The sequence below is a fragment of the Miniopterus schreibersii genome (genome assembly GCF_964146895.1).
Source record: "Miniopterus schreibersii genome assembly, chromosome: 12".
Classification (NCBI taxonomy): Eukaryota; Metazoa; Chordata; class Mammalia; order Chiroptera; family Miniopteridae; genus Miniopterus; species Miniopterus schreibersii.
This window is the reverse complement of record NC_138112.1, coordinates 70,539,646-70,560,062: the sequence shown is the minus strand read 5'-3', so window position 1 is coordinate 70,560,062 and position 20,417 is coordinate 70,539,646. Positions and strand designations below refer to the sequence as shown.

General features: G+C 56.8%; 2 protein-coding genes and 1 long non-coding RNA gene across 6 annotated transcripts in view; 2 read left to right on the top strand and 1 right to left on the bottom strand.

The window, feature by feature from the left end:
* Positions 1–20,417, bottom strand: part of LOC308565371 — a 44,096-nt gene that overhangs the window by 9,632 nt on the left and 14,047 nt on the right. The gene's annotated exons all lie outside the window — the stretch shown is intronic.
* CLCF1 (cardiotrophin like cytokine factor 1) lies at positions 452–11,681 on the top strand. 2 transcript variants are annotated; one of them, XM_081153829.1, is made up of 3 exons: positions 452–599; positions 6,291–6,457; positions 8,288–11,681. In XM_081153829.1, exons 1-3 carry the CDS (start codon positions 491–493, stop codon positions 8,780–8,782), a joined length of 771 nt encoding a protein of 256 aa, XP_081009955.1. In that variant the 5' UTR covers positions 452–490; the 3' UTR covers positions 8,783–11,681. The 2 variants fall into 2 exon arrangements, with proteins under 2 accessions (XP_081009955.1, XP_081009956.1); XM_081153830.1 differs by lacking the exon at positions 452–599 and adding an exon at positions 1,852–2,028.
* On the top strand, positions 17,197–19,023 carry POLD4 (DNA polymerase delta 4, accessory subunit). 2 transcript variants are annotated; one of them, XM_081154371.1, is made up of 4 exons: positions 17,197–17,518; positions 17,762–17,851; positions 18,065–18,176; positions 18,543–19,023. In XM_081154371.1, the coding sequence occupies exons 1-4, from the start codon at positions 17,422–17,424 to the stop codon at positions 18,565–18,567; spliced, it is 324 nt and encodes a 107-aa protein (XP_081010497.1). In that variant the 5' UTR covers positions 17,197–17,421; the 3' UTR covers positions 18,568–19,023. The 2 variants fall into 2 exon arrangements, with proteins under 2 accessions (XP_081010497.1, XP_081010496.1); XM_081154370.1 differs by having other exon boundaries at positions 17,204–17,518; positions 18,065–18,135.

Genomic DNA, 20,417 nt, shown 5'->3' with positions numbered 1-20,417 from the left:
AAACACCATCACTTGCTTGGAGGCCAGCTCGCTGGCATTTGGGAGCATGTGTCATTGCGTTTGCTGGGTGTGTGGGGAGGGGGGCGGTAAGGTTAGAGATGAGAAGGCAGAGGTTCCCGGGACGCCGGGACCCACCCCGACGGGCAGCAGCGCCCCCGGCAGACACCGAGGGTGCGAGGAGCCCGCGGCTCCTGCCGAGCTCCCCGAGGGTGCAGCCGGACCGATGCCCTTCCCGCCCCCTCCCCAGCAGGCCCAGGGTGGTACCCCGCAGCCTCGCCTCACCTCACCCCCCCTCGGTGTTGTGGGAGGGCGAGGAGCCCCAGAAGCCCTCCCTTCCCTCCTCCCCCTCCTCCCCCCACCCCAGGGAGGGCCGCTACAATTTGTGGTTACAGCTTTACACGTCAGAAAAAAAAAAAAGTTTGCAGAATGTCCCACACTGAAAAAAAAAATCCGAAACCGAGCGAAAAAAACCTGCGAGTGGGCCTGGCGGATGGGATTATTAAAGCTCCGCGGAGCCGCGGCTCGCCCTCCCACTCCGCCAGCCTCCGGAGAGGAGCCTCGCCCGGCGGCCGCCCCCAGCCCCATGGACCTCCGAGCAGGTAGGAGCCAGGCGTCCGAGGCCGCGGCCCCCGCCTCCGCCCGGAGCCTCCAGATCCGGTTCATCCCTCCCTCGGGAGCCCGAGCCGGAGCCAGGACCTGCCCCGCCAGCAGGGCTCGGCCGGGAGGCGAGGCTGGGCGCCCGAGGGCGGCGGGACGCGGCGCTCCCGGCGTCGGCTCGCGGGCGGGAGGCGGCCGGGCGCGCGGCGGGGAGTCCCGGCCACTCGCCGACCTGGGGAGCGGCCACCTGGAGCCCCGGCGAGCGGGCTCCCGCCAATCCCGACGGACAGACCCCGCGCAAAAGTCGGGGAGAGCGAGTCCGAGGTGGGAGCGGGGCTGCGGGGGGAGACGCGGCTCGCGGGGGGTGGGGGCCGGGGAGGAAGGGGGGGCGGGGAGCCGGCCGGGCCGGCGGAGGCGAGGGGAGGCCGACACCTCGGGCCGCGCGCTCTCCCTCCCCGGCCCGGCGGGAGGAGCGGGCGGGAAGGCGGCGGGCGGGCGGGAGGGGAGCAGAGGGAGAGCAGACCGGGCCGGGCCGGCCGGGCCGCGGGCCGGAGCCCACCATGCTGCCCGCGGCCCCGGGGCCGGCGGCAGGTAGGGCGGGCGGCGGGGAGCCCTCCGCACAGCCCCTCGGCCTGGGAGTGATTAGCGCGGGGGCGCGCAGCCCGGCCGGACCGGGCAGGAAAAAGTCCGTCACCGCCGGGGAGCGGCGGCTGCGGCCGCTCGGCGCTGGCGGCCGCGGGAGGGCGGGCGGGCCGGGCGGGGAGCTGACGCGCGGGAAGGGGCAGCGGCCCGCCGAGCCCGGAGCCGCGGACCCGCCCCCGCCCCCGCCGAGGGGAAGGGAGCGACCGGGCGGGAGCGCGGCGGGGGCGGGGCCGGGGGCACCGGGGCCACACAGGGGGAAGGCGCCGCCGCCGCCGCCGCGGGGGAAGGCCGGGAGCGGGGTCACTGCCGCGGGGGGAGGGCGGCGCGGCCGCCGCACAGCTCCCGGGCCGAGCCCCCGAGGGAGCCCCCGCTCTCCGCTCTCCCCGCCTTCCGTGTCAGCACGGCCACACTGCTCTCCAGAAGTGCTCCGAAGAGAGCCCCAACCCCGGGGACCCCGGCCCAGGCTTCTCCTGCGCCCCGGCCTCCCTCACAGGGCAGGAGGGGTCGGCCCGGAGCAGAGGGGAGCTGGCGGTCCCCACGGTGGGAGCCGTCCGAGCCCCGCAGAGAGGCTGTGGGTGGGGGCCCTGGACACACTCCTGTCAGGCGCTCTCTAACCCGGACCCAGATGGACATCTCTGTGCTTTCAATGTCCCCACAGACCCCTCCTGTGCTCCCAAGCACACACTGCCCCTTCCGTGGGACACAGGGGCTCATTCCCCTGACTGACCAGACCTGCTCCTACCATTGGCTCAGACACACTCCCTGCCCTGGAGCCAAGCACTCAACCAGGTGGGAAAGGGCACCAGACAGTGATGGCAGCAACTGTCACCCAGCAGCGCCAGAAGGCCCTTGTCCCCCCTCTCCCCCCTCACAGAGCCCGGCACTCCTGCCCCAGTCACACTTCTCACCACCCTGCCACACCAGCTAGTCTACTAGTGACACTTCACATTCCTCCCCGCAGTCCCACCTGCTTGTTCACACCCAGGCTCCAGCCGGATCCCTCAGAGCCCCTCCCAGGCCCTTTGGATAACAACACCCTTTGAAATTCACCCACACGCTTACCCCCACTATTTCCTAACTTCTCCCCCTGCCTGGCTTTCAGCTGGCGGCCCAGCTCCCCTGGCCTCAGCTCTGTCTGAGCACACCCAGGGTCCTTTTGCAGCATAATCCAGAACCTTCTCACTCCATCGAAAGTCCAGCTCGCGTGTCCACATTGACTTCACTAGGCAAGGCAGCTGGCCTGCCTGGCTGCTGCTTTCCCAGGCCTCAGTTTCTTGTCATTAGATGGAAGAGAAGGGCAGGGAGGGGGCTGTTGACAAGGACAGAGGCCAGCGGAGACAGAGCCCCAGGTGGTTCTGATGAGGAACTTTAGCATGCATAGTCAGTGCCCTCACTAAAGCCCCAACACCTGATGGGTTGGGGGGCAAAGTGAGGTCTCCTAACTTCTGGGGGCCCATGTGTACCCACTCACTAAGTCACCTCCCAGTGGCCTGGGGGACAGGAGCCAAGGAGAGGACAGGAGGGGAGGCCAGGCAGCCCAGAGGACAAGGAAAGTCTGGGTGTTTCTGAGGGCCTTTCCCTGGGAAGGCAGGTTGTGAAGCTCCCCCAAGGGCCCTTTTTCACAGTCTCAGTGCCTGGATCTCAAACCACAGTGGACACACCGCCCCCTAAACTCCTTCATTCCAACTCCCCTCAATAGGCCCCTCCAAAGTCACCAGAATGTTGTCCTGGTCTGGCCTGAGGGCAGAGCTTTTCCTTCTGGTTCCCACATTTAGCTTAACACTCTGGAGCTTTGCGATGCCTCCCTGGCTCCTATGCTTTCAGCTGATAGCTCTTAGCCACTAATTCCAGGAGCAGAGTCTCCCAGCTGACTTGTCCTACCCACCCCGACCATCCTGGCACATTGGTACTGCTGAGCCCCACACCCTCACTGAATGAGGTCAGCCTGGGGGATACAGGCTAGGGACTGAGGGGCAGCTGGCCGAAGACACGCATACACAGGTGTGCCTGCTTGTGCAGCCGTGTCCGGGTGGCCATGCACTTGCATGGGCTGAGTCCACGTGCCTGCGCGCGCACGCCTGTGAGTGTTTATGAGGGGGGCCTTGGTTCCCAGGGCCCAGGGATCTGGATGGAATTAGGGGCTGGCCCAGGAGGGGGCCAGGATTGGGGGTGAGGGGGCTGCAGCAGGAAACGTGAGCTGCACTCATTAGCTCCTCACGTGCTCAGCCGGATTTATAAACACTGGGGAAGACGGGATGTAAACAATCAGTGGGCAGCAGCCAGAGGCAGAGCTGGGGCGGGAGCTGGGCGGGGGGCCAGGACTGGGAGAGGGGGCCCAGGACACAGTCCTTAGTGGCCAGGTCCACCTGCACACCTCGAACTTGGAGAGGAAGATCAATAAGGGCTCCAGCATGCCCACTTCGCTCTCCCTCCCAGGGACACAGGCAAACTGCAACTACTTACAACTAACCCACAGGTGTGCTCTGCCCACACACTTTCAGTTTTGGTGCCTGAGATATGGGAACATTTTGCCCAGAATGGAGCTGTCATGACAGAGAGTAAAGACCTGTCCTGTCCCCTTTCTCCTCTCCTAGCCTCTTTTCCCTCTGGATTTCTGAGATTACTTCCCTCTTTCTGGTTCTCTCCATGGGTCAGTCAGTTGGATCCTTCTGCTCTTTCCCCTGCCCCCCCCCCCCACACACACACAGTGACAGTTACCTCAGAACTGAAATATTCCTGGAAACACCGGCCTTGTCTGGTTAATTTCATGAGCCGTTTTTCTGCCCAGATGACTTAGCTCTTGTTTATCCAAAGGCTTCTTCCCCTCTCTCCCTGCTGTCCTGTGTAGGGAGACAGTACTCCCCAGGGATGTCCCACAGGGCCCAGAAGGGGAGGGGGAAAACAAGACCCATATCTGGGTGCCTGACTGTCCCCCACCAATGGAGTAAGCAGAGCCCTGTCCCAGAACTCCTATCTAACAGGGCTGCCCAAAGCAGGGTTGGGTAAGGAGGCCAGCCCAGCTCCCAGTTCCTGCCTCAGTCAGGACCCTCTGCATTGCTACTGCCAGCGAGACCAGGCTCAATCTGAAAGCTACCTCAAGGCTGGAAGGGCCACTGATCACCTCAGCAGGTGTCTGACCTCCAAAACTAACCCTACCTTGTACCAGTGGGGTCTTAGGAGTAACTCAGTCAGATATCCAGGCTAAGAGCAGCCCCAGGCTCTGTGCAGAGAAGGGCCTGGAGTTGTCCTGGGATGTAAAGAATGGGCACTAGGAAGGAGCAGGAGCTCAGTCAGCAGGAGCTCTAATGGGAAGAAAGAATAAGGGAAGGAGCGTTGGGGGATGCACAGGCTGCAGAGGAAAGGGGGAGGAAAGGGAAGCCTGTCTCCTCAGGGAGCACTTATATGCCTTACCCTGCTCTCTGTCCTAAAACACATGTGTGTGTAAAACACTCAGACCAGGAGCCCTTCACCCAAGAGGGCAGGGTCCCTGAGACTAGCAGCACCCCTGTTCCCACGCTCCATCAGTAAAGCCAGCCAGTCCAGCATCTGAAAGACTCCAGGCTGACCAGTTGGGGACACTGCAGAAGTCCCCACCTGAGCCCTACACCCTGTAAGAGGCCTTTTATACTACCCTCTCTAAAACCCCGACCCAGCATTATGACTGACTGTAAACAACCTAGTCTTAACTCCAGATCTATCCTAAGTCTAAGTACAGTCACATAGTTAAACCCATATCCAGCTTATTTCTGTTAAAAAACATGTCACTGCATAAGTTAACCAAGCTCAAAATCCAAACTAGGCTTACTCTTAGTGACATGCCATGCATCACCCTATCTGAAATCTGAATCAACACACTCACTAACCTTAGTCCCAGCCAACCCTCTGCCTGCTCAGACCTAACCACATCTCCCAGCTGGACTCAAACCTCAACCACACTCACTCAGCCAAATCCCAATAAATTAACCTGAAACCTTAAAAGTAATCCAGTCCTTAAAGCTAACCTAGCCCAATGCCAATTATAGCCTTACCCTATCCTAACCTTAAATTGCCTTTACCCAGTCCCAATGCCCACTGAATCCTGGCCAAGTGCTCTTGATCTTGGACCTCACCTAAAAGCTGGGAAAATCATGTTTCCCAACCGCCTATGTCTGTTCTCACAGCATTGACCCCTGGCCTCTGGCATCCCGGTAGGCCCAAACTCTCCAGCACCATCAGCTGACAAGCCCAATTCATTGAATACATCATTCTCTCTCCCTCTTCCCCTTCCTCTCCCTCCCCCCCACTCTGCCACTGCAGGCTGATTGAAAGCCTCATCTAGGTCAAACTTTTCCCCATCTAAAACCCTAGCTAAGAATGGGGCAAACTTCCACACTACAGCCAATCCCTGAGAGATAATGTTAAATCTCCTTTAATCTAACCCCATTCTATACTCCCACACAAGGATCATATCCTGCAATGTCCCCACCGCCGCCCACATGAGCCAGCCCTGTGTTCTTCAGCCTGACCCCTGTGGTCTGACCCTACACCTTGCCTTGGATAGCTTGACTGGGACTTATTAGTTCATCCAGGGGGAGGGGAGGAGGCAGCCTTTCTCTTGCACCCCTCCCAGGACTGACTGCTCTCGGCTGGCAGCCCTGACATGTGCTGTTTCCCACCCCTTGGCTCCCCGCAAGCTGCAGTGGGACTAGGAGGTTGGGAAAGGAGGGTGAGGTACACCTGGAACTCAGGAGCACTGATTGGCGCCCCTAGGCCTGGGCCTCATACACACACCTACATGGTGGCACAAATACAGTGACCCACAGATAAACTCTCCAGTATCTACTGATATAACATGTATAACATGCATGCCTATACACACACACGCGTGCCATTTCCAGGGCCGGGAATGCTCCCCTCCTAACCCCCCCCCCCCCCCCCCGCCTTCCATCTGGTGTCCTAGCCTCATCCCCTCTCTCCCAGCCTAAGGTGGGGACAGACACCTGAGGGGCTGCCAGCTGCCTCCTCCTCCAGGCCAGGCCCACCCTCATGCTTCTTGCCCATCCTGTCCACAGGGGACTCGTGGGGGATGCTAGCTTGCCTGTGCACCGTGCTCTGGCACCTTCCTGCAGTGCCAGCCCTCAATCGCACAGGGGACCCAGGGCCTGGTCCCTCCATCCAGAAAACCTATGACCTCACCCGCTACCTGGAACACCAGCTCCGCAGCTTGGCCGGGACCTACGTGAGTATCTAGGGCAGCTCAGGGGTCTGGGAATTGGGTGAAGAATGAGGAGTTGGGGGAAGAGGCAGAATGGCAGAGGGGTCCTGGTAAATGTGGGGTGATGAAGAGGGGACCTTTGGCTCCAAGCAGTCTCCATGTCTGGCCTACCTCTTGCCCTTCCCTCTAGGGTGCCCCTTTCTCCCCATCCCTGGCCCCAGGACTAGGCATGTGGGCAGGCCTCGCACCCGCCTTGGCCCATTGCCCCACTGGCTGACTGCCCAGCCGCCCGCCTCCCCCTGGGGGCCGGGGAAGTCTCCTCTGTTTACACCGTGTTGTGGTGTCTCTTGCAGGGGTGGGGCTGGGTGGGGATGGAGGGGCCCCACCTCCCATGCCTGTGTTCCAGCTCGCCTCTGCCCCAGACCTGGGGCCCTGCTGCTCTGGACCCATGGGCCTTCCTTCTCTCTGCCTCTCCCATCCTAGCTGGGCCTCCTACGGGGGACTTGTGGGAAGGGGGCTGCAGGGAACCCAGGCCAGTAGTGGCAGGGGGCTCAGGGTGTGGATTGAAGTTCTGCCATAAGAATTTGGGGGCAGTCCAGAGGTGTTCAGAGAGCCCAGGAGAGGAGGAAGGAGGGTCAGAGTTAGTGGGGACCACCGGGAACTGGCCCCCTCTTCCCGTGTTCCTCTTCTACATCCCAGACCCTACTCTGGAGCCAGGGAAAGAAAAGGGGGGAGGGTGGCGGGGGAGCTGGCTCCAGCCCCAGGATACACCGAGGAAATTAGTTTGTCTCTGTGCTTGTCAGCGTGTGAGCCTCCCCCTGGGCCCTTGCCTATCCCAGGCCTCGCCCCTCTCTGCTCCCCTTTTCTCCCAGCTGAACTGTCCCCCTCACCCCTTTCCCTGGGCCCCAGGCTCTCCCCCGGGGCTAGCAGGTCTGTCTTTCTCCCTAGACTGACTTCCATGCCCTTCCTCCAGCCCACTCCTGAGACTGCCTCAGTTTCTTCCTTCTGCCGTCCTGCTCCTATGGGCCAAGCCCTTTCTTGGGGGTTAGTGTGTACCTCTGGCCTCAGCCCTTCAGCTGGTGGGGTTGGGCATGTCAAGAGGCAAATGGAGCTCTGATGCCCACAGGCCCCTCTACCTTTGAACCCCCTTTTCCTGTCCAGAAAACCTTTGCTTGACTCTGCTACCCCCTCTAGTTCCCGACCCTTTTTCTCTCCTGGCTTTCCCTGCCAAATTTTTCGAAGGAGTGGTCTACACCCTCTGCCTCCACTTCCTCTCCACCCACTCACTCTTTAACCCCCTGCAATCTGGCTTCCAGGCCACTGAAAGGATCCTCTCCAAGGTTGTCAGGCACCTCCTCCTTGCCAAACCCTACAGTATTTTCTAAGGCTCACTCTCGCTCTGTTTTGCAGCCACACTGTTGAGCACTGCTGCCTTCTTGAACTCTTCTTGGCTCTGCACTCTCCTGATCCACCTTCTGCCTCTGCAGCCTGGCCTCCTGGGTTCCCAGGGCTCCTCTTCCTCTTCCGCCCGCCTCCCGGTGGGCAGGTGGGCCCTCTCCGAGGCTTGCACGCACAGCCAGTTGGCGAGTCCTCCCTGAGTACTGCTGCTCAGCTTTTCTCATTCTACACCTCGCTCTAGGAGAACTCAGTACCCTCATTGTTTCAGCTGTGAGCTCCATGCAAACGACATCCATGGAGAAACTTAGGGCTGGCCTGTGAACAGAGACCTAGCATGGAGATGGGGCCTGTGTCAGGGGACACAGGAAATAGCAGCTTTGGGGACAGGTATCTCCTGGTGGCGGTGAGCCAGCTGCTTTGCCCTCCTCCTTCCCCATCGCCCTCTCCTTTCCACAGCTGAACTACCTGGGCCCCCCTTTCAACGAGCCTGATTTCAACCCACCTCGGCTGGGGGCAGAGACTCTGCCCAGGGCCACTGTCAACTTGGAAGTTTGGCGAAGCCTCAATGACAAACTGCGGCTGACCCAGAACTACGAGGCCTATAGCCACCTTCTGTGCCACTTGCGTGGCCTCAACCGCCAGGCTGCTGCAGCTGAGCTGCGCCGCAGCCTGGCCCACTTCTGCACCAGCCTCCAGGGCCTGCTGGGCAGCATTGCGGGTGTCATGGCAGCTCTGGGCTACCCGCTGCCCCAGCCTCTGCCTGGGACTGAGCCCACCTGGGCCCCTGGCCCTGCCCACAGTGACTTCCTCCAGAAGATGGATGACTTCTGGCTGCTGAAGGAGCTGCAGACCTGGCTGTGGCGCTCAGCCAAGGACTTCAACCGGCTCAAGAAGAAGATGCAGCCTCCAGCAGCTGCGGTCACTCTGCACCTGGAGGCCCATGGCTTCTGATCTTTGACCTTTACCACCCTCCCCCTTCCAACCCTGCTTCCACTCTGGGAAGGAGAAACCTGTATGCCAACACTTGGTGAGCCAGGAGACAGAAGCTATGAGCCTCTGGCCCTTCCCGGACTTGGAGGAGGGCATGATGCAATAAGACCCATCCCCTCCCTACTTCCCAAAGTTCTGCAGGTCTGGGGAAGAGGTGCAATAGGCCCCACCCCATTGCTACAGGAAGTAATGCTCAAGGGAGCCAAAGTGGTTCGGGTTGGTGTACAGGCTCTCGTAGCCTCCTGCTTCTTACCCACCACTTGCCAGTGCCCAAACAGCCCCTCAGGTGGCACTTCCCATAAGCATCCCTGGAAGTCAGGGAGGGGCCACCACAGCATGTGCCTTTCTCCGGTGAAGCCCTCGGCTGTCCCGTTCTCCTTAGAGGGGTGTTGCTCCCCTACCCCCAGTTAACATCATACGTTCAATTCAGGAAACAAACACAGTGGCAAGTCCAGACAGGAAGAGATGGGATGAAAATGGTAGAGGTGAGGTCTTCATGGGAGGTAATACTGAAAGCAGAGGGGCAGGGACAGACCAGACCCAGGGGTCACCAAGGCAATTGTGGCACAGGGTGGCAACCAAAGGACCTTGTCTCGAATTTTCTGGCCAGCATCATGGTGCCTCCTCTCCACCCCCTTTCCCAGGGTATCTGTGGGTTGCCTAGCCTGGGGAGGGCAGCCATAGCCACAGCCACAGGATTTCCTGAAAGTTTACATTGCAGTAGCATTTCGGGGTGTGTGGGGCAGCTCCCCCAGGCCCTGCACCCCAGCCCCAACCACTCATGACTCTGTTTGTTGTATTAATATTTATTTATTTGGAGATGTTATTTATTAGATTATATTTATTGCAAAATTTCTATTCTTGTATTAACAAATAAAATGCTTGCCCCAGAAGCGTCTCTTCGCTTGGCCCTGCCCCTCTTCCTAGCTCTCATTACTGGTTCTCCTGGCCCTGCCCCTCCCCTGGCTGCCATGCCTGCTGGGAGAGCCTAAAAGCCCAAAGGTGAGCTCCAGAGATGCAAAGAGCTTGGGAAAGAGGCTCTGTGCATTCTGTCAGGAAAGATGTGTACACAGCAGACTTCACTGTCCCCATCAATGCCATACTCCTTTAGTTCTCCCAAATGCATTCTCCGTCGCTCATCTTCCTGCTTCCAGCCTTTGCTCAGTCACCTTGCCTCTCTGGATTACTTTAATGGTCTCATAGGTCTGCCTCTCTGCAAAGCAGCTTATCTGTTCCTCCAGTGCTCTCTCCAAGTGGTCAGCGCACACATTCAGTCCTCAGTTTCCCCAGAACCCCCACCTATGGCTGCCTTTGGGCCCCTCCCCAGCAGTGACCCTCACCTTCTCAATGCCCTTCATCTGCTGGGAGTGCGAGAGACTACAGCCAAGTCATGATTTTCCGCTGTGACTACTCTTTTCTCTCCAATGTAAGACAGATTAGTGGGAAAGAGAAAAACGCATTGGACTACAAGTGAATAGGAGAGATGCTGTTCAAGGGGTGGCCTAAGCTCAAATTTCAACTTCATAACCTATGAGCTGAGTGATCTTGGACAAAGGATTTAAAGCTCTCTACCAGTTTCCCCATCTGTAAAATGGGGTATTAAATACCCTTATTACATTGTTGAGAAGGATAAGAGAAAATAAAGGTAAGATGCGGGGCTGCAGCGGCATATCACTTGTGGCATATGGTGCATCATGACACTGGGGAAGAGCCACTGGGTAAATTAATGGGCTTACTGCTCCCAGGTAACACAAGGGCCCTGGAGAAAGTGCCCTAAGTGAAGGAAGTAACAAGTGATGGTGCTGTCAATCAGTTGACAAATATTTTAAAGACATTACCTGCCTATCACTGTGCTAACTGGTGTAGGAAATATAAAAGAAGTCCAAATGTAACTTGGCTCGTGCCCCTATGGAGCCTGCAATCAATCTCTTTGGGAAGAGATCAGCTTATCTGAAACGATAAGGAACAAAAGCATACACATGTGATACACACTGGGCGGTCCCCACAAGTGCATGAGCCACTGGAAAAGGGAGAGGCCAGAATATAGGTGCAGGAGCTATTGGATTTGCTTGTGGGTGGGGCAAGCCAGGCTCTGCTGAATGTCCCTGAGTCACCTGGCCCAAGTTGGAGGGAACATGCCCACCCTGAGGGGTCCAGGCTCTTTAGGTAGAGAAATCTGCCCAGGCATGGCCCTGCCTCCTGCCTAACAAGACGGAAAGAAGAGGGCATCTGAGCTGTCTCCATGCAGAGCCAAATGAGTAGCAGCCTGTTATATGTAAGGTACCAAGCAAACAGCTATACAAAATACAGGGAGAAGGCAGAGATGTCCCACACTATTGTACTGTGAGCTTTTGCAGGGCAGATTCTGAGTCTTCCCCATCTGTCTATCTCAGCACCCAGCTCAGGCTCCAGCCCAAAGACGGTGTTCAATTAGTGTGCTGAACAAAAGTCTGGAAAAAGGACTAGGATCCCCCTTCCCCCAAATGCTAGAATCCAAGGTAGAATTTAATGAAGTGCAGAAAGGCCCAGGAAAAATACTATGGACATCAAGGAAGGAGTGATTGCTCCCAGTGGGTGAGGGCTCTGCTAGTCTGAGAGCCCTAGAAGGGAGGCAAGGGGCTAAGATCACTGCTGTATTTCCAGTGCCTTGCACACAGTAAGTGCTTTTGCATAAATACAGAAGGTGGGATTTGACACCATTCTTGGAGGATGGGCAGGGCAAAGGATAGTTAAGTGTGTCTGTCTCCTCTTTAAGCAGGTAGCATCTTGAGGGCAGGCTCAGTGATTTATTCATTTTTGCACCCCTACAGCATTTTTGCACAATGCCAGGCACCAATTAAAGTTGTCCATAATTTGATTTAAACTGATTTAAAGTGTATCCAGACAATAGTGTACTAAAAGTTAAGAGAAGAGCGTTTGAAGGAGGCAGCTGATCAACAGTGTTGGATGCCCCAGCAGAATTGACGGAATACGGGAAAATACACTGGCTTTGGTAAATCAGGAAGCTGGTGACCTTTGCAAGAGCAGTTAAGAGGCAGCTACCAAATTGCGAGATTAAAGACAGAGATGATGAGAAGAAAGTAGACGGGGAAATATATTCCCTCAGGAGTTGGGTGGCCAAAGGAATATCTAGAAAGGGTAGCAGGAGCACAAAGTGTTTGTTTGGTTGGTTTGCTGTTGTTTTTAAACAGAAGAGAGCTAAACGTGTCATTTGTTTCGTGAGGGGTGGCAGCTAGAGAAGAATAGAGAGACTTGGGATGGAATCAGGGACAAACACAGGAGAGTCAAAAGGGCTGCTGGGCAGCCACCTGGAACCAGGTGACATCAGCAAATACAACTCTGCTGTCACCAACCCATTTGTCATGGACTGTGACAGTCCCTAGCAAGTCAGAGATGCCCAGAGGTGGGGGCAGAGTGGAGAAAGGGCATTCCCCAAGGCTGAGAACTAGCAAGGCAGGACTGGCAGCGAGTCGAGGGACAGAAGATATGGAGAGTTAGAAATAGTACTGTTGAGTGGCTGCGAGCCTGGCAGAGCACAGTGCAGGCAGGCAGGTAGCAAAGGGAGAGGGTGGATGAGTGCTGGAGTTCACTCCAGCTAAGGAAGCAGAGGGTACACCCTAGAGCAGCGCAGGGGAGGCAGACGCAGAGGAGAGCCCAGTCATAGAGCGCATTGAATAGTTTGAGTTCTTGAACTCTCTCCCAAATAGCTCCCTACTGATGGTGTTGGTGGTGTGAACCCCTCCTTTGGGTTTTGGTACTGTGGACTAACGGGCAGGTAGCTCCTGGTAAATGATAGGTTATCAGGCTTTTCTCTGAGTGAGTTTGTCATTGCTTCTCCATCCATGGCTATTTCAGGAGAGGTGATTAGTTTTTATTGGTTATCTTAGGTTTCACCTCTTAAGTATGGTCTTACAGTCAGGGGCCCAGGTATCTAGAGGCCAATCTAAGAACTTGGAATACCTGAGGCCCTGCAGTGTCATGGAGGAAGGATGTTATCTCTAGAAGTCCTTTTGTTCCCAGGAAGGCTAGGGAGAGTGGGAGGGAGGGAGAGAAGGCCCTGCTCTCTATCATCTCCAGATACCACAGAATGGATTAGAAATCTCATCTTCCTCTTGGGTGCCTGGAAACACACCTGTGTTTAAGAGGATGTGCACAGCCCTGGCCGGTTTTCTCAGTGGTTAGAGTGTCAGCCTGTGAACCTAAGGGTTGCAGGTTCGATCCCCCAGCCCTGGGGCCCATGTGGGAGGCCACCAATCAATGTCTAACTTTCACATAGTTGATTCTCCCTCTTGCCCCTTCCCTTTTACTCTCTCTAAAAATCAATGGAAATAATATCCTTGGGTAAGGAGAGAAAAAAAGAGTCTGTGTGCTATGTGTAAGCTAGAGAACTGTCATTTGCGGGAGACAACTTCCAGGGGCATAGGAGTGGGTGCATAAGAGGCTCTGGTGCAGGATGGCAAAAGGGTAGTTACACCCTGCCAGTTGCCCACTTTTGCAAAGACTGACCCAACATCCAAGACCCCCTCAGTAAGTTAGGAGACTCATTTAAGCACTCATCTTACACGCACACACACACACACACACACTCACCCACTTGCCACAGCCACCCCCAATGGGGACAGACCAAGGGAGGCCCTTGTTCCCCTCAACCTAGAGGGCAGTGGCCAGTGATCCAGGCCTGGCTGAGTGCACTGATGGGTGGCTTCCTCTCAGCTCCTCCTTCTCTGGAGCCACAACTGTCCCTGCCTTTGTCACTTCAATTCTTGAGCTCCCTGACTCAGCCTGGTTCCCCCAATTTCCCAGCAGTGGACAAAGCCCTTGTCAGCGGGGTGGGGGTGGGGGCAGTAAGAGAATAACTGTGAGCTTTAGAACCAGAAATCCAGCCTTTTCCTCACCTCAACCTTTAGGGTCCCTCAGCCTCCCTAGTTCAGAGGTCTGCTCTAGGCCCCTCCCCAATTTGCCCTGATCTCTAAGCCTTGGCTGATGAGGTGGAAACTAACTAGGACCTTCCTCCCAGCTGGACAAAGTCTGACACCTGGTGGCCAAGGTGAGGAATGGTCAGAGGGCCCCTTTTCAAATCTCCCCAGAATTTCACAAGGCAAGAAGGCCAAGGTGAAAAGGGAGGTGATGGGAGGAAGTTTGGAGTGGGTGGTTGGGACAGGGCAAAAGAGTCATCCAGTGGCCGAAAAACCCAGACCCAGGGAAACCTTTGCCTTCTACCAGGCACCCACCCCTTAAGCCCACTAGGCCAGAGAACCTGGAAGAGCTTGAGGTAGGGTGTCTGGGAGGGTCGTGAGGGACTAGGAGGAGCTGCCTGAAAGAATTTGGGCCCACAGGGTGGGGAATGGGGCCCAGGGTATGTGAGTATGTGGGGGCTGGGGGTATGAGTCTGGCTGCCCAGAATCTGCAGCTCAGGGTGGGTGGCAGGGCCTCAGGGCCTGAGGAAGGGGTGTGCTGGGGAGAGGGAAGGAGAGAAGGCAACGCCCTACAGCCCATTGGGCCCCAGGCAGCTGCTTCCCTCCCTCCACCTGCCCCCACCTCCCTAGCTCTAGCTGACTCTCCTCACAAGCTCCATCATGAGCTGGGGGAAGGGAAGGACTCTTAAGGTGCATGTGCAGTGCTGAGGCCCCCTACCCTGCCACATTGTCTGAGCTAAGCCAGGCTTAATCCCCCTTCCCCTTGGAGCAGTCAGTGGTGGGCCTCAGTCAGCCCTCAGGAAGGTTCTGAGCTCCTGTTCCAGTTCTTTTCTCTCCTTTTCTTTTGAGTTCCCTCAAGATTTTGGTCCTATGAAGCAAGGGCCTTGAGTATTCCCAGGCCAAGGTGCAAAGGTCACTCCTGCTAGTCCCATCACCAGACTTTGGGGGTCAGGGCTGACACAGGAACCTAGGACTTGGTCTCAGGAAATTCCCTGAAGCCTGAACTGTGACAGACCCCAGGACAGCAGCTTTGGGGACAGGCCAGGAGGATGCCTGAGTAGGGCAGGGGTTAGAGGAAGGAAGGTGATAGGGGGCAGATAAAGTTGGGGAAGTAAAGAAGAAAAAGATCCACCCAAGGGACAGACAGGCCAAGGTCCAGTCTAGTTGCCAGTACACCTTAGGGAGCCAGATGCCAAGTAAAGGAAGGGTGCCAATGGACAGGGATGGTTCTACACCCCTGGGTGCCAACTACTTTGAACCTTGGGGGCTCGATCCCATTGCTGTCTGACTAGGAGAGGAGGGCAATGCTGCCAATGGGGAGTTCCTGCACCTCCAGGCCAGAAAGCAGGTCTTAGGATGCCTGCACTAGAGCTGACTGACCTGATTCTCTTGCTTGGTACTGGGTCAAGCTAAAGGCCAAGGGAGACATCTTCCAGGCTGGGTGGAAGAGGCTAGCAGGGCCTGGGCGAGGCAGAGCTGGGGGCAGCTGGGAGGGACGATCCAGACAGTGTCCACAGAGCAGGTCAGGGTGCCAGAGGGGAGAGGGAATAGGCTCCATGGCAGTAGGAGCTGCTGTGGCCGCCCAGTGGCACACCCCATTTCACGCTCCCTGGGCGGTGGCTGGGCCTCACGGCTATCAGCTTTCAGGGGTGGGAGGGACCAGGAATGAGGAGGGATCTGCCCCACCCATGGCTCCCTATTTCCTCAGGGCTTTGTGGGCTCAGGAGTTGGGTGCCACACACCTCTGGCAATGTCCCCTGGGGAGGGGGTGGTTAGTCCCACAGAGCCTAGACACCATCATCCCTGTGTAGAGTGCTCAGTGCCTGACTGGGCCCCACACCTAAATGCTTCGCAGGCCTGGTGGAGAGGGTGTCCCTGATTTCCTCCCAACACAGCAGGGCCCCTGTCTCCCTCAGTGTGGGCCCCACTTAGTTCACAAGGCAGATGGGGGATTAGATCAGGCCCAGCCTGAACAATGAAGCAGGGAAGGGCCCCTCAGCTCTGTGCAGCGTACCACAAGTTCACGTCTCCACTCAGCCCTCCTCAAGGAAGCAGATGGGAAGAGCCAGGCGGGAGGAGGCCTGGCCTGCTCCTTTACTCTCTGGTGGCCCACCCTCCAGAGAGTTCTCCCTGTGCCCACCTTCCTCCTATGGCAGGGCACCCAGGTTCCACAGCACTAGAAGAGGGGGCAGGCAGTGCCCTCTGAATAGATCCTTGTACCCCTGCAGGGAAGAACCGATGGGATCTCTAGAGGGCCATTAGAGCAGGGTTAGTCCCTGTGCCTATTCCCAGACTCCCACTGGCCAGCACTTTTGCCTGCTGCCAGGAACTTGGTGAGGGGGAGGCGGGTGTAGGGGTGAGTCAGCATGACAGGAGCCCTGGGACAAAGGTCATGGGTGGAGAATTGAGAGGCACTGTTTATTCAGCCTGCCTCCTCCAGGAGGTCTTCCAGTGCTAAGCCAGCCCTGTGGTCCAATCCATCTCTGACCTACCCTTCCCCCCCTCATGTTTGTTATGAATTTTATCCTTGCACTGACAACTTGCAGGACCTATCTGCCTGCCCCTATAGCCTGTGAGCTCCTGAGGAACTCGGAGGTGCTGTGGTTTAACTGGGGCCCCACAATGCCTGTGACTATCAGCACTTGCTACTTTCCAAAGCCATTTTACATCAATTTTAGTTGAGTGAATCTGTGGGAAAGTGCTTAGAACAGTATTTGGCACACTGCAAGTGCCATATAAGTGTTAGGTTTATTGTTGGTATTTTCTGCTCACACACTCACATTAGTGTGATACAGACATGGCAGATTTTGCTGTGAAGAACTGGGGATCCAAACACATTCTGGCCTCCTGCTCAGTGTAGAATCTTCCTGACTAGTAGGGCTGCAGGAGCAGGCTGTGGGACCCCAGGAGAGCCGACAAGGCAAACACTTGCTTGGACTAAGGGTGGGCAGTATCTTTGGGCGCAGACTGTGAGAAAAGAGCTTTCCAAATGCATGGGCTTCTCCAGCCAGCTCTCCTGGGGCCAGTGGGGGTGGGGTGGGAGCAGGGAAGAGGGCTGGATTAGCCCAAACTCTCTTCGGACCTCCAGACCTGCCCCCACAACATTCTGTGGGCCAAGGAGGGGTGGGGAGTGGAAGGCTCCAGCTGGGCTCTGGGGAGTTACAAACCTGCCACGGGGATTAGTGAGGCTGAAAAGAACATTTGCCTAGGAAGGGTAAACGGGAAGTGAGAGTCTGAGGATAACGCTCTGTAAGTCCCCGGAGACCCACTGCAGGCCAATGGGGGGGCGCAGGAGGAGGTGGTGCAGTCTGGGGCGTTTTGACAGGTCCCCCACCCCAGCCTCACCCCTTCTCCCCAGAACACAGCTGCAGCAGCTGCCCCGGCCCCTCCGCCTCCATTGGCTGGAGCCAGGCCACACCCCTCTGAGGCCGCCTGCCATTGGCTTAGGTCTTTGATGTTTGCGTGCTTGCGGGCGAGGGGAGAGACGTCATTCCCTGGAATCTGCGGACTTCCTCTCTGCGCGTCTGGTCACCCCGTCTGTTCGTCACTGCTCCCAGGCTTGCTCCCCGGCCCCAGCCCTCTCTCCCTCTCCCTCGCTCCCAGCAGCTGTCTCTCTCGTGCCCGCTGGCCTGCCTCTCTCTCTCCCCGCAGTCGCCTCCTTCTCCGCCTGCCTGGGTGGCCACCATGGGCCGGAAGCGGCTTATCACTGACTCCTACCCAGTAGTGAAGAGGAGGGAGGGCCCCGCTGGACACAACAAGGGGGAGCTGGCAACAGAGCTAGGTCTTTGAGGTGTGGGGAGGGTGGGAGGAGTGGACACGGAGGGACACGGGACGTGGGCGGACGCGGGCAATGGACGGGGAAGTGAAGTGTGTCTACTTCCTACACCAGGCCTGGCAGCGGAAGGCAGGGGCAGAGGGGCGGTGAGGGCTGAGGAGCTGTGGGACAGCTGTGAGGCGAGGGGCAGGGAATCAGCCCTGCAGCGCACAGCCCTGCCCAGGCCTGAGGAGCAGCTTGTCATTGCAGAGGAAGAGATCAAGCCCCTGAGCGTGGAGGAAGTGGAGCTGGAGCTGCTGAGGCAGTTTGACCTGGCCTGGCAGTATGGGCCCTGCACAGGTGAGAATCCCCTCAGGCTCCAGGAGCACATGTTGTAACCAGTCCTGTCACCCACATATCTCTGAAGCAACCCAAGCCCCTGCCTGACCCTTTCAGGCTCTGTCTCCTCAGTCTGGGGAGTGTAGAGGTCTCGACACACCCCTCCACACACATTCTCTAGCTGGGACTCTTCCCCGCCCACCATGAGGCCCCACTGTCTTCCCACCCTGGCAGGGATCACAAGGCTGCAGCGCTGGCATCGGGCAGAGAAGATGGGCTTGAAGCCTCCCCCAGAAGTGCGTCAGGTGCTACAAACCCACCCTGGAGATCCCCGCTTCCAGTTCAGGTCAGAGACAGGCCAGAGAGGGCTTTCAGGGGAGCCAGAGCCTTCTTTAGGCACCACCAGCCTGCTGACCCTGGGTGGGGGCTGTGCGGCCTCGAGGGAGAGATGGATGCTGGCTTGGGGGTCCTTGCTGAGCAGGCAAGAAAGTTCTACAAGGTGCCTGGCTCAGGAGGGCAGAGGTTGCTTTAATAATGCTTACCTCTTGAGTTAATGGTGAGGGAAGGGTATACCCAAGGCCCAAGATACTATCTATTTAGTGAGGGGATGGCCAAGGACTGTAGGCCATAGCCAAGAACTGGTGCCGGTGAAATCAGATCAAGGGACTTATATACTCTCTCTGGTTTCTCTTCCCATATCCCCTTTGCACAGCCTCTGGCATCTCTATCCCCTTTGAGGTACCACCTAAGATCCTGCCCGCTACCTGAGAACCTCAGGACACAAGCAAGAGCCAGTTGCTGTCCTTCAGCTCAGCTCTGCTGTGGAGAATGTTTGGCAGGAAGGAGTCTCACACGGAAGGAAAGAGGCTGAATCTGGAGGTCTTCAGGCAGCCTTTCATCTAACCAGCAGGCTCCCAAAGCCCCTCTGAGAGCCGAGGAGCACTTCCTGCATTGGTGGTGGTCTCTGAGGACAAGGACCTGGCCATGACCATTCTGATACCTGCCACCTGCCTCCCTGACCTAAACACTGCGTCCTGGGGATGGTGTAGCAATCTAGGCACAGCCTTGGCAGAGCAGACTTAAGCAGATGCACTCCCTGCCTGGGGCTGGGGATCTGAGGGCAGAACTGGCTGAGCTCACAGGGCAAGGGGTTCACTAATGTTTATCAATAAATAAGCACAGCCTGGAAGCCTAACCTCCAGTTCCTTAATGTGGCTCTGCTTGGGTTGGCAGCACCCAGCAAGTTGATAGATGGAAGAGAGCCAGCACCATGCTTTTTTACAAAGTGCATGTACCTCCTTCCATTACCTAACCTTAGATTTGAAACAGGAGAAACACCTTATTAGACCAAGGGATAAGTCCTCACAAGAGCGTGGCAACCTCTGGCGCCCCCTGGTGGTGCACAGGGAAACTAAATTTTTTTAAAAAAAATACCTTTTTGATTTCATAGAGAGGAAAGGTGAGGGAGAGAGATAGAAACATCAATGATGAGAGAATCATTGATTGGCTGCTTCCTGCATGGAGGAGGATCCTACTGGGGATCGAGCCCGCAACCTGGGCATGTGCCCTGACCGGGAATCAAACCGCAATCTCCAGGATCACAGGTCAATGCTCATCCACTGAGCCACGTCGGCTGACATGGGAAATACTCTTTAGTCACCTGCACTGCCCAGCTAGAGAAAACCAGTAAGACCAGCCACCTAGCCTGGACCTCACGAAAATGGGTCCTTTGTCAGAGGAGGATCCATGGGGCCCACGACTCATAAAGTCCAGATAGACTTGCACATTCCCAGCAAGCACCTCTGCTTCCCACATGGGGGGTTCAAAGCAAGGTTGAGGGAGGATTTCAACCCACAAGAGCTGCTCAGAGATGGCCATCATCTGAGGGCCTTTGGTAGGAAAATGGATGGTGCTGGGGATGGAAGAGAAATGGCTAGAGCCAGAAACAACATTTAGGGGACCCTAGGACAGTCTGACATGGAGAGTGTAATCAGTACTCCTCACATGGTGTCACCTTCATTTGCTGTATCAGCCTTCCATCCTGGAGCGGATAGAAATAACACTGTGAACTCCTTGGAGACAGGCATAGAGAACAACAAGTGGTCTTTTTAGCCCCCATTTTATTGAGCACTGATAATGCCTGAAGGACTTTAAATGTTTTATCTCTAAACTCCCTTAAAAGCCTTCAAGGTAGATTTTACAGAGAGGGAAACAGAAGCCCAGGGAGATTGTACAAAGTTACCCAGCAGCACCAGCAGGGATGTGGTGGTTCAGAGACTGGGTCCATGTACATCAGGCTCTTCCTGTCTATACTATGTCCTTTCCATCTGCTGAGCGCCTGTATGTGCCAGCTCTAGAGGTCCTCTTGGGTGTTATTAGTGGTGAGAAGGTGGGCAAAAACAACTATGTCAGGTGGTGGTCAGTGGTAAGCACAATTAGGGGTTGAGGCCAATGAGTGCCAGAGAGGCTGGTCAGGGAAGGCTCTCTGACAGGTGGCCTTTAAGCAGAGAGCTGAAGGAAGTATGGGAGTGAGCTCTGCACTTATGTGAGTGCTCCAGACAGAAGGAACCACAAGCACACCCTCCCC

Coding starts and splice junctions, on each gene's coding strand:
- POLD4 (XM_081154370.1), top strand. CDS start 17,422: ATGGGCCGGAAGCGGCTTATCACTGACTCCTACCCAGTAGTGAAGAGG. Junction 17,852..18,064: donor GCAGTATGGGCCCTGCACAG/GTGAGAATCCCC, acceptor CCACCCTGGCAG/GGATCACAAGGCTGCAGCGC. Junction 18,136..18,542: donor CTCCCCCAGAAGTGCGTCAG/GTGCTACAAACC, acceptor CCCTTTGCACAG/CCTCTGGCATCTCTATCCCC.
- CLCF1 (XM_081153829.1), top strand. CDS start 491: ATGGGATTATTAAAGCTCCGCGGAGCCGCGGCTCGCCCTCCCACTCCG. Junction 600..6,290: donor CCCCATGGACCTCCGAGCAG/GTAGGAGCCAGG, acceptor TCCTGTCCACAG/GGGACTCGTGGGGGATGCTA. Junction 6,458..8,287: donor GCAGCTTGGCCGGGACCTAC/GTGAGTATCTAG, acceptor TCCTTTCCACAG/CTGAACTACCTGGGCCCCCC.